This window comes from Cephus cinctus, unplaced genomic scaffold (genome assembly GCF_000341935.2).
Source record: "Cephus cinctus unplaced genomic scaffold, Ccin1 Ccin1_scaffold2579, whole genome shotgun sequence".
Taxonomy (NCBI): Eukaryota; Metazoa; Arthropoda; class Insecta; order Hymenoptera; family Cephidae; genus Cephus; species Cephus cinctus.
The window spans coordinates 189,147-201,134 of record NW_014334302.1 but is presented as its reverse complement, the minus strand read 5'-3'; the positions used below and the strand labels follow the sequence as shown (position 1 = coordinate 201,134).

The 11,988-nt window shown below is 51.8% G+C and overlaps 1 protein-coding gene across 1 annotated transcript; it reads left to right on the top strand.

Moving 5' to 3' along the window:
• The first annotated feature begins 4,877 nt into the window (after positions 1 to 4,877).
• On the top strand, positions 4,878 to 5,556 carry LOC112495345. The gene is made up of 2 exons (XM_025091518.1): positions 4,878 to 5,209; positions 5,303 to 5,556. Exons 1-2 carry the CDS (start codon positions 4,883 to 4,885, stop codon positions 5,438 to 5,440), a joined length of 465 nt encoding a protein of 154 aa, XP_024947286.1. The 5' UTR covers positions 4,878 to 4,882; the 3' UTR covers positions 5,441 to 5,556.
• Positions 5,557 to 11,988: the final 6,432 nt, after the last annotated feature.

Here is an 11,988-nt window from a genome sequence, read left to right as displayed (position 1 = left end):
CGAAGCCACTCGCGAGCGAAGCTCAGCAATGTTGCTGCGTCTCCTCTTCTTAAGTTGCATCTTCGTCGAAGCTGAACTCGGCTTCGATCAGATTTCAATTGAGCCATTCCCGCGCAATGCAAACATCTTCTCCCTCCTTCCAAATTACTCGGACGCCAACTGCAGGGTATGTCTTTTCGTTTTTTCGTTTTTTCGTTTTTTCGTTTTTTCTATCTTTAGATATAAAATTTTGAATGAAAAGTTGCAGGAATTCGCAAACGACCTAGCGGAATCTCTGAAGGACATTGCTCGAAGGTTCCTCGGAAAGAATCGCAAGGCAGTGTCGCTGGTCGCGCTGTCGAAACACCCTTGCGTTCTTTATGCTCGAAATCGGGTTCTCGAGTCCTTGAGTGGCGAGTTCGCGCTTGTGATTGGCTATCGGAAGGGACGCGCTGCGACTCCAGCTTCCGTCCAGGACATCGGCCACGTGATTCTTCTGGAGAATTGGACGCGCCTTGAAGAATTCTTCGAGAACTCGAGCCTGAAGCGCAGGCAGCGATACGCTGTAGCCTTGGTCGCCGAGCCGAGGACGCTCGGCAGGAGAATCGAGAGTGAGCTGGCGAGTCAAGAAAGACTTGAGGAGAAGGCGGCGTCAAAGATCGGCAAGAAGGGCTACGTCAACGTGATATTTCTGCGGCCGATCTGCCGCGGCACAGTCGACGTCAGGAGCTACGAGAGCTGGTACCGAAGTGCGACGAGGAGCAGGAAGCCGACGCTTCGCTCTGTTGCTCGCTGGACCGCTGCGTCTCGACTGGGGAGCGCCGAGCTGTTTCCCTCGAAGTGTCGGGCAATGAAGTCCTTGATCGCGGCGCCTGTGACAAACCAGTACACAGAGACAGACGTCTTCCGCATTGGCCAGAGTGGCAATTGGCGTTTGCATGGAGTCGCCGGAAACTTTATAACTCTGTTCGCGGAGAGACTAGGATTTCGATTGGTCATTACCGACGGAAACCCAGCAGGCTGGGGCACTAAGTTTCCGAATGGCTGCTGGACAGGAATGTTCGGGCAGCTTCTCAGGCAAGAAGTTGACGTCGGTTTCGGCGGAATTCAGCCTACCGTTCGCGTGACGCAGAGCTTCGATTACTCCCTGTACTACACATGGGACAGCATGGTCTTCACGACGGCGTCGCCGAGACTCGGCCATTCCTGGCGCTGCGTCCTTTATCCTTTCAGCGCGAAGGTCTGGCTCTGCGTCGTTTCCTCCTTCCTGAGTTACGCCGTCCTCGTTTCGCTGGCCCGATTCGTCAATTCGTATCGCCCGCCGCCCGATGCCTCGGGCACCGAGAAGCTCGTTGGGCCTTTCGACCTCTGGAGAATACTGGTTGGGCAGAGTCTGCGGTATCCTAGAGGACTCGAGCAGCGCGCCATCCTGGGACTCTGGCTTTTCAGCAGCTACGTCATGGCAGCCAGCTACACGAGCAGCCTGGTCGGCTGCTTGACTAGCCCTTATTACGTCAAGCCCCCAAGCACTCTGGAGGAACTGAATCAATCTGGAATGCAGCTGGCTGCGAGTATCGGCAGCACAACCATTTTCAATTCGAGCGACGACCCACTTATAATGTATTTAAAAGATCGGTGGGTATAGCATTTTTCGTCTTCTGTCTACGCTGTCATCGCTCTGTCTTACTTGAGCGTTTCATCTAAATGAATCTCAATTATATAAGGTTCAACCTCTTCTGAGTTTAGGCTGCTAATCTTGGACTACGATGAACTGCAGAGAGTGCCTCTGACATTATCGGAGCGCGGGTTGGCGGCGCTGGCGCTGAAGAACGCAGCCTCCTACAGGAACCGGAAGTACGTCGGCAATCAGGCGAAGCAGTTATATATCTCGAAGGACCAAATTATCAGTTTCCCAACGATGTTTTATCTTCCCCGAGGTCATCCTTGCCTCGAGATCCTTAACGAGGTACTTGCACGCTCGCATGCCAATGGACTAATGTCAAAATGGTACGAAAACTACGCTGCCAGCATAGGAAACGTCGCCAAGAAGAGTCGGAGAATGCCACTGGAGACGAAGCACATGGCAATTGTCTTCCAGATCTTAGGGAGCGGCCTGTTGCTCGCCGGCCTGGTATTCCTCCTCGAACTCTATGCCTACCGTAAATAGAGATTCACGCGAATTCTCCTGGACTCCTCCTGGAAGAGCTGCGCCGCTCCGAGTGTTGCCTACGCTCAGTGCGCAAGAAGCTCCGGAGTCGAAGGCGAAAACTGAAATTCTTACGTCTTTCGATCGATCTGTCGTCGATTGAGAACTTCAAAAGCCAGTCGCGGCGTGGCAGTCAAGAGAGGAGCCCAGGAGCCCAGGAGCTCAAGGAGCGCAAGGAGCGCAAGGAGCGCAAGGAGCGTTGGGCTGCTCTGCCAAATCGACCTGACGTCGCGGACGCACTCGTGCTCCCGCTTGTGACGGAATGCGGATGCCTACATGGCTCTCAGCTGTCTGGTTGTCTGGCTGTCTGGCGTGGGGCATCTGGGGAATGTGGGTGGGTGGCTGAGTAACTAGGTGCGACTATTTCAGGGCCCGCGAAGGGGTAATACATATATATAATATTTCCGAATGTTCTTCGAGTACTTTATTCTGACATTGAGAATCGAAAGGTTAATGCTAGACTTCTCAGGAATCTCGTAAGAACGTTACCCAGAGGGATTCGCAGAGTTCATTAGTCCTTACGCGGTGGAAAGGAGAATTCAGGAAGAAGGATAAAAATTGAATGATGAATGACGAAGGAGGAAGAAGAAGGAAGAAGGAAGAAGGAAGAAGGAAGAAGGAAGAAGGAAATGCAACTGCGCAGGAGAGCGGCAATTTGTGCGACATGCATTCCGAGAACTCGAATGACCGTTTGCAACAATGTCTGCCAATTTTTCTTAAGCGACACTTACGGTCATTGCATCTCTTCCGGGAAGTAGCGCATTGTACCTGGTAGCATTTTTATGCAGGATCCGCAGGCAAAACGGGACGCACTGAACATAACGTGTTCCTTTTACTGTTTCTCCATCTTGCCGTTTCATCATTTTTCCGCCTGCGTAAACGATTCTCATTTCTTTCTTCCTTGACTCGCGCTTAGAGATTGGCTCTGGGGCCACTGGTTAGCTCTGCTCCACTTGTCGTCTGTAGGACCTGTGCAGCTTTCGGCCTCGCTCGCACGCAGGACTTTCGGCCGATGCGTATGTATGTATGTATGTACATTGCACATGCTTCCGGGATGCCCCGCGCCTCGACTTCCCCTTCTCTCGTCGCGCTCCTCCCGAGATCACGCCGGATTCCTGCACGCAGCGGATGTCTCGGACGAGAGCAGGCTTCTCCTCTGCTCTCCAGCGTTATCCCCTTCTCAAGCTCAGCAGAGGCAGCCTCCACCTCCGCTGCGATCCTGCGCCTAATTCGCTGCCGAAACTTGCTTCCTCCAATTACCCGCTACACGTAGTAACTGTATTCTGCTTGCACTTTTTCCAACAGATTGATAGCGGCTTTCCCTCATCTCGAACGAAATAGCTCTGGAAGTAGCTAATATTTTACTACCGAAGTGAAATGCGATTCTCTGAAGTGATCTTCCTGTCGCCAAGGTCGACCTAGACGCTGCGTCCAGTAGACCGCAGAATCACATCCATCGGTTTAATGCCATTGCGAATGAGAGTCGAACTAAGGTGCAGCGAGGCGATTAGTCCTGAGCGCGAAGGCTGCCATTCTGCCATTCCAGCCAATCCAGCCAATCTTGGCTGCTCCCGAGTCTAATCGTTTCGTGGGTCGTTCCTCTTTTGCACGTTGCGCCCTGGACCTTCGGAAGCCAATGTAATGGGGCCGACTCGTGTAGTCAGAGAAGGCAACGGATGAGGCGACACGTCGCGATGATGGTAGTTGGCCACCGCCGAGACCGCCGAGACCGCCGAGACCGCCATTCCCACAGTGCAACAGTGCAACAGTGCAACAGGCAAAAAGATAATGAAATAATATCAATGCGGAGCGCGTATCGTGGGCGCACAAGTACTGGGCCAGCGAGTATGCGCACCGCTGCTTGAACTCGAATCGCTCGATCCCCGTGTTTCCCAAATTACACTCTATGAGTCACAGAGCGTGATTCGAGACCGAAGATTCGCCAAATTTCTGGAAAAATCCACGTGGATGGGAGAAGAAGGAGCTAAAACGAAGGCGAAAAGTCCGCACCGTTCGCGCGCAGCCTATCTCTTTCGCTGGCAGTTTCGCACGATTGTCTTCAGCCATTTGTTCCTGCTGCAGGGGTCGTACCGATGAACCCACAATGGATCTAATTAAAATGCTGCCGCTTGGCAATGAGCTGAATCGATTGTCTCCCGTTGAGCGCGAAGGAACAGAGATTGTGCGCAAGGAAATGATTGCTCGTGTCTGCGAGGGTCGAGGAGTCAAAGCGCGCTTAGGTCAGACGAACGTATAGACACAATCTTTGGATGAGGCCTAATGCCAGATATTAAAGGCAAATCGCCATCGAAGGCGATTTAACATAAGAGACAATGGCTGAGCACCTTCGTCACCGAGAGAGTCACGTTTGGCTAATGACCGTTGACTTGGAAATCTCGGAGGTGACAGCAGCGCCTCTCTCGTGTGACGAGTTAAGCCATAAAAGCGCGAGGTCGAAGCGCAGTTCCGTCCTTCTCGACTGCGCCGTTCAACGGCAGGGAGTGAGATACTTGGGAATAGACAAGTCGCGGAGGGAACGTGGAGACTCATCTGCCTGTAGCAACCTTGAGCGACCTCGAGTTAAAGGGGGTGGGAGGAAGGGAGGGACTGCACTGCCAGCTAATGGAAAGAAGGAGAAATGCTCAGAGTATCCCCGACCTCCTCGTCTTCCTAGACCAGTCGTTGACTCGACGATCCATGGAAGAGATCCATGGAATGCCTGCCCTCGTGGCTCCGTATTTGCGTACGCGTCGGCAAATATCCAACAAGTTTTCAAGTTTACGCTCGTTGTCAGTGGCTTCGCGAATACGAGAGAACAGTAGAGAGTCTTTGGATGAGGAGAGCGTGCCGACGACTTCCATCCTTCGTGTTTTAGCATACACTCCAAGGATCCGCGTCTCACTACTCCCTTCCAGTATCGCAACGCCGCCGCTTCGCCGTGACGTCGAGTCCGAAGAATCATTACGCACGGTGTTCAGGCACCCAGGTACCCAGGCACCCAGGCACCCAGGCAGCCATATTCAAGTAAGGTTGCATCCAGGCACATAACCTGCCGTCTAACGTAAGAGGGCTGATGCTCGACTGATAAATTTACGGCCTTCTTCTTGGTATGCATAGGTCGTGCGACTAGTAGTAGGCGCTGCGGCTCGCGCATGCGTGCCTTCTGTAGACGCACTCCACGTCGACCGTCCTCTCACGAGACCTGCGAGAGACCTTCAAGATTTCTCTCGAATTACGTCTCTTCGATCGTTCTAGCTCTTCTTCTCTCGTGCAAGGATCAACAGAGCCATTGCGTGATCGCGTCGCATCTCGAATAAAAAGGGAGCTGACGCTGGCGGGTGGTTCCACACATGGTTCCACACATGGTTCCACACATGGTTCCACCGTTCCACCGTTCCACCTACGTCCGGTAGCTCCGAGGCCGTCAGCTACGATCCGCTTCGGGGCTGCTTAACACCCATATCTATTGTGTGCTCTCGAGTTCGCGTGATCGTCCTGATCGACCGCTCGGCTTTTTCCCGCCCTGTTTCTCTTGGTCATTTTCTTTTTATTTTCTTTCCATTCCCATTTTATTCCCACGCCCGCGCATCCTGTCATTGGCCATTTATAATATCAAACTATCTTCGAAAACGAACAAGATTGATTGAACTTTTTATTGTAAATAAAGGAATGTGCAATGTATCCCAAAGTAAATATATACGCAGGTGGACGATTGCGAATGTCGTAGCTTGCTAAGATCAGGCACACGTTTGCTTAACTTTCTGAAGAATATGTCGTTTTTCTGACAATATTTCCCTACGATCGTGGACTAGGAGACGTCATCAGGAGCTTGCAGACAGCACGAGCGCTCGAACTTTCAACTGCCTCGCAGTCAGTCTATACAGTCTATATAAAGCCAACTCGGAGAGGTAACAGAGGAAACAAATGAGCCGTTAGACTGTTTGAGTCTTCATCGAAGCGATCTCTATCGAAATTGGATCGCATTTGCTTGACATTGTCTTTGCGAGGATCCTTTGAATGAATGTCGTGCGAATGACGCTCGATACTCAATCGCCTCGGTTCGATCTTTTTGTCCTCCACTACCGAGTCATGAAGATTCAAAGTGAAGGAAAATAATGCGACGATGCAGAGATAAAAGAAATATTGGAGGCTCGAAGCAATCTATAAAAAAATAGTCTATTTTTAGGTCTTGGGATCCAATTATATTCACAAAGCCACAATGATCCAAGGCGAGATGCGTCGTTCACGGCATCGTTTCTGCGCGACCCGATTTCGAAAACCGTGTTTATCTTGTAATTTCTCTCGTAAACCAACGGAGAAACAGCCGTCTGATTCCGAGTGGAGAAAGAAGTAAAAATGGCAGAGCCCTCGAAGTTACCATCTGCCGTCCAGCGCCGTCCAGCGGGGTCCACGGCAGAGCCACTCGCACCGATTATCTTAATAGCGCAAGTGACTCTAATGAATAGGGAGGTTTTTCCAGCGACGCCGACGAGACGCCCCCTTTTCCACCTTCGCTGGCAGCTCCGGCTACAGAGATCAGGCTCGCTCGCAGATGCAACGGGCTGCCGCGTCGTGCAGGTAAGGGGCTACCATTGCTGCGTCTGCCAGTGAGATACATCGAGTTAGTTATCCGCTTCTGCCTCCGCTCTTGCTTCTGCTGGTAGCGCGTAGTCGGTATCGCGCTACGTACTGGACGAACGGAAAACAGTCCAGGTGTTTAATCGTATTCTAGAGTCTAGAGTGACGCTAATGAGAAGTTACTCATGATTTATATATCATGACGGATTCATAGTGTTTTTACTCTTGGATGATCCTTAGCCTCGGTTCGCTCAGCGGTTCAAGCTTTAAGCTGCGATCGGTAGGGAACCAGCGATATCCGAGAGATAATGGAAGCTGAAGATCCGCCGCTCTTCCTCTCTTTACGTTCTTTATGTTTCGTCTCTGACTTCTTTGATGTCTTCCTACAGGTGCGTTGGATGTGGCGACTTATCAGACTATTTTTATTGGAATAATCATCGAAACAGTTGTAGGACGAGCTATCGCGTCCGCTGAAGTAGGTAAAAGGGAACAGCTAATTTCGTTGGCAGACTCATTAAACCGTTTCACTGAAAACGAGAGGATGAGATTCGGAGATTTTCAAGTGATAAAATGTGACGCGTGTGCTGCTTCTCCCGTACATCACTGTCCAATTCCACCCACGAGCTTGGCTATTCTCGGCCATTCCTACCTGTTGCTGCCCACTACTCGAAATCCGGAATCCCAATCCGAATTGTTAGTCCGGCAGATAATGAAAGCACGACGCCAGCCGCGACGAGAGCCAAGATAAAACGCGAGCTTCCTCAAGGTCATTCTTGCGCTTCACGTCCAGTGGAACGCCTCAAAGAAACCGACCAATGAGATTATCTTGGAGCCCCGGAAGGAGTCCCGAAAGTCACCGGCCGGGAGGCGAGCATAACGAAGGAGGCTCAAAGGGTTCAGGGGTCCGAGGGTCAAAGAGTCAAAGAGCCATTGAGAAATCGCACGACGTAACTCATACGAAGTACAGAGCCATTAAATCGAGCGATCCGTGTTTGAGTTTTAGGGGCGTCGCACCAGCCAGCTGAGTCTCCGCTGGAGTCTGCGCGACTGGGACACATTTCCTCCTGATTCCCATCGACGGAGGGAAATTAAATTTTATATCCACCAGGCAAAACGAGTCTGCCTGGCTGCCAATCCGAGGATGCGGTGGCTGCGCCAAGTACGCAACGGAAACCAAACTACCGCGCCACGAGTGAGGAGCAAGTAAAAAGTAAACCGCACTCGCATCCCTGTGCCGGTGCCATTAGGCTCCTCTGCGTCGTTGCGGTTCTCGCTGCAGTAACGAGGGAAAAAATTGCAGCGCTCCGCTTCGATTCTGCTGGATCGCTGCTCCCTTGTACTTCGCCTTCTTTCTCGTGCTGAATATTTAGTGCCGTTCATACTGCTGCCAGGCGAAGATGCCTGGCTGGACCAGATCGGGGCAGCGCGACATCAGACTCCAGACTGCGTGGGAGGCTGCTGCTGGTACTCGAATAACATGTGGAGACATGTTATTCGCCGATCGAGGAGGCGCAGGCCAGTCAGACTTTGCCGGTCTTTGCTTTTCCCTACTTTTAATCGATTTTCCTTGGACTTTATTCCGGTGTCCGTGAATACACCCACACACACACACAAACACACACACACACACAGGATGGACGGCGGCGACCACCGAGGAATCGGTGGCCTAGCGATATTTCAGAGATCCTTGTAAATAAAACAGGATACTCGAGGACAAGCCTAATTGTGAATTGAATGCTCGACTCGATAGGTTCGTGTTGGAAGGCGGCGGACGTCGGGGATGCGTCGAGCGTGGGTAATCCGAATAAGGAGGCCATGAGAAGATTTACGAGAGGAAGGGCCGCCGTCGAGCGTCCTCGAATCGGGCCCGGTTATCTAAATTACATCGGAATCGATGTGTAGGAGCGCGATTCATTGGGGCGGACATAATCATAATATCATAAAGCAACACCTCTTTATATATCGACGTGTTTCAGCGACTCTTGAGCTAACGAGGTGTCGAGCATTCAGCTTCTCCAGCCTCCATCCTATCTTTTTACTTCACAGGCTCGATCACGCTGAATCACGATCTCGCAATCGTTTGGTAGATCGATCGCCAATTCGTAGCAATGAATCGAGACCAATCTCGGCTGCGAGTCACCAAGGGAAATCACAGGAGGAAGATCTAAACGCTCGACACAAAATAAACAGCTGCCCTATCTGCCCTCTCTCTCTCTCTCTCTCTCTCTCTCTCTCTCTCTGTGTCAAAAGCATTTTGTCAGCTGATTAGCGACGTAATTCTAATTAGTAACGGCCGGTTACGCACGTTTTTCCTTATGCAGCTCGGAATAAAATGCCAACCGAAGCGAAGGAAATGAAAATAAATTCTTGGTCCGTATAGTCTCGTTTGTATTTCTATGTATATTGGCCAAGCAAAAGTTTATTGTTTTCAAAGAAAAACTTTGCTGCTCTTATCTTTGAAATGAAGTACACTTGCCATTTAATAAAGCTCATGCTCATGCTCATGCAAATCTTTGGCAATTAACTTCCTTTTCTCGGAAAGACTCGCAACTCTTACATTCCCACACTCGGTTCGCAAGGGGTTCGCAAGGGGTTCCAAGGGGTGAACGCAGCCATCAATGGACTCTCCCTCTTCGACCCTCGTCCGTACGCACTCTCACGCAATTTAGCGAAAGAAGCCACGAGCGTGTGTAAGAGCAACGCTGCGCCGGTTGGCTTCGGATGGGAGGAGTTACCGAAGGAAGGCGAGCTCTCTCATGAAAATGCTCCAGCGAGGAGCTGAGAAAATGAATCTGTGGCATATGGTGCCCCCGTGGAATTCACCGCAGATTCTGCCTGCAGGCTACAAGACAGACCTGTACGTGGTCCGGTTACCTGGCTGCAGTAGGTAAACCTCGACGCTTCTTTTCAAGATTCTTATGTACTCGTCGCATCTGCTGCTGCAGTGACGTATCATGACGTAGTTAGCTAACAACGGGGAGAGAATCTGGTCGGTGACGTCAGGGGACCAGGTGGCCTTTGAGAATGGAGTTAGGGGAGCCCGTTGGCAGCGTCGGTCGTTAATGTAGAAAGGTCCTTTGGTATTTATAAACAAATCGACGGGGAGCCCAAACCCCTCTCGAAGGAATCTATTGTCCTTGAGTTTTCGACGCCAGGAGCTTGCGACTTGCGCTCTCACGACGCCGGATACATCGAGGGAAAGACGCCTCCGAACCAGGCGGCCCACTTGCGTGGGATAAAGTCCGCACCACGGCGGGAGTTCAGCGTCATTCCGCAACACCTCCGTCCGGCCTGCGTCCCGAGTGCGTTATACATTTCCTCGGGTTTTGGGAATTCGCACTATTAAGGAATCGCCGGCAAAATTCGTAAGTCGCCAAGTCCGAATAGAGCGAGGAAGGAACTGATCGAAGGACATGGAGAAGCGACGTCCAGTTCCAATGGCGCAGAGTCGACGCCACTTGTCAAGTGGACACGCATCCGCGTGCACATCCCGTAGGAACCGACCTGACGTTTCGAGAGCATTTCTTAAGTTTAAGACGGGATAATCGTCTTACCTTCGAAGCGGCGACTTATCGACGCAGGACGATTCCTAAAGCAGAGACCTCCCATATTGGGTTCGACGTATCGGCGGGAGGAGTGTACTTTGCGTTCGGATTAAATCGCGTGTGGGCGATCCGAGGACCGGAATTATCACTACCACCACCGACAGCAGCATCAGCCTGCAGTGCCACCGACACGAGCATTGCTGTCGCCTGGTCTCTTCTTTCCCGTGATCCTCTTTCCGATTGACGCGGCCCAGTGAAATCCTCTTCTAAAGAGAGCAGCTATCTTCGATCGAGACGGGGCAGCCTGCAAATCGCAAGGAAAGATTCGCGAGCGTCCGTTGAAAGCATCTCTTCTCTATGAAAATCAGGAATGACCCTCGTTCCAATGATTTATCATGCGTAGACGTAACCTTCGGATACTAAAGCAACGGCGACTGAGGGTGAGAGAGGGGGGGGGAGGGTGCGTCGGCCCTATGTAACTCCAAAGGCAAGAAACACCTTTCGGCGTCACAAACGTACTGCGCGCGTAATGCGCACCAAGCAGCTTGCGTAATTCCCACACATATTTTCCCGAGCAAACTTCTCCCCTCGTAGTTAATAATTCGGCTGGAGTAACAATAGAGGCACTGGTTGAGGGAGCCTAAGAGAAGAAGAAGAAGAAGAAGAAGGAGAGGGGCGAGGTGGGTCAGGGAGGTCACCCCAGCAGGGACTCCGGGACTCCGGGAGCGCAGAACTCGCAGTCTCGAGGACAGCCACCTGGAGACACAAGCCAGTCGTGGGAGCAGCACGCCGCCCCTATTTCACCCTTACTCCATTCCAAAGCGACCATCTCGTTGGCGCTTTCGCAAACCACTGAGCTTCCCTTGAGGCATTTAGCTCGGTTCAGATACTTTAGCTTGGATGAAGCACCACCACCACCTAAGAGGATGCAGAATGATTCGCAAGCAGACACTAAAAAAAAAAAAAGGCACAGGTGGCAGAAGTAGGAGAAATGGCGACGAGGCACGTCTGATAATACGAGCGACCCTCTATAGGGGGCATCAGTCACTGCATGTCTAAGCACTCTTGAATCTCCATTATCGCCGACGCGGATCACTGCTATCTGCAATTCAAGGAGCTCGAGCAACCAGCGACGTGCGTACCTGTGCGGGAGTGTGCGCTTGCGTCCCGGGTCAATCGTTTCGTTCGTTTCTCTTTTCATCTTTTCGCCATTCTCCGAGATTCCACGACTCCTCCCTGCACCACTCATTTGCATTTGCGTCTGCATCTGCACCTCAGACTACTCTCGACTACCGACATTAGCAGTAGCGTAAGTCCCGATGTATCGGCGACCTCTTCTTGGTTGGTTCCCACGGGTACCGAAGGACCACTCACAAATTTGGGGGTGGTTACGTCGACGACAGGGGCCTCCTCATTTGCATGGGCAAGCAATTCGAGATCTTTACAGCCCTCGCACAGCCTTCGGCACATGCTTTCTCTACGTACGACAAGACGACTGCTTACGTGACGCGCGGCTTGACGTTGTGTGCGATGACGTCACAGAAGTAAACCAGCTGCTCGTGATTTCTCACGAGTCCGCAATCCACCCCAGCCATTCGAAGACAATTGAGCTTCGTGAGTTCCCTCGACTGCGCCCTGGGACGTGTGAGAGGTGATGGTGGAGGGGGGGGGGGAGGGGGG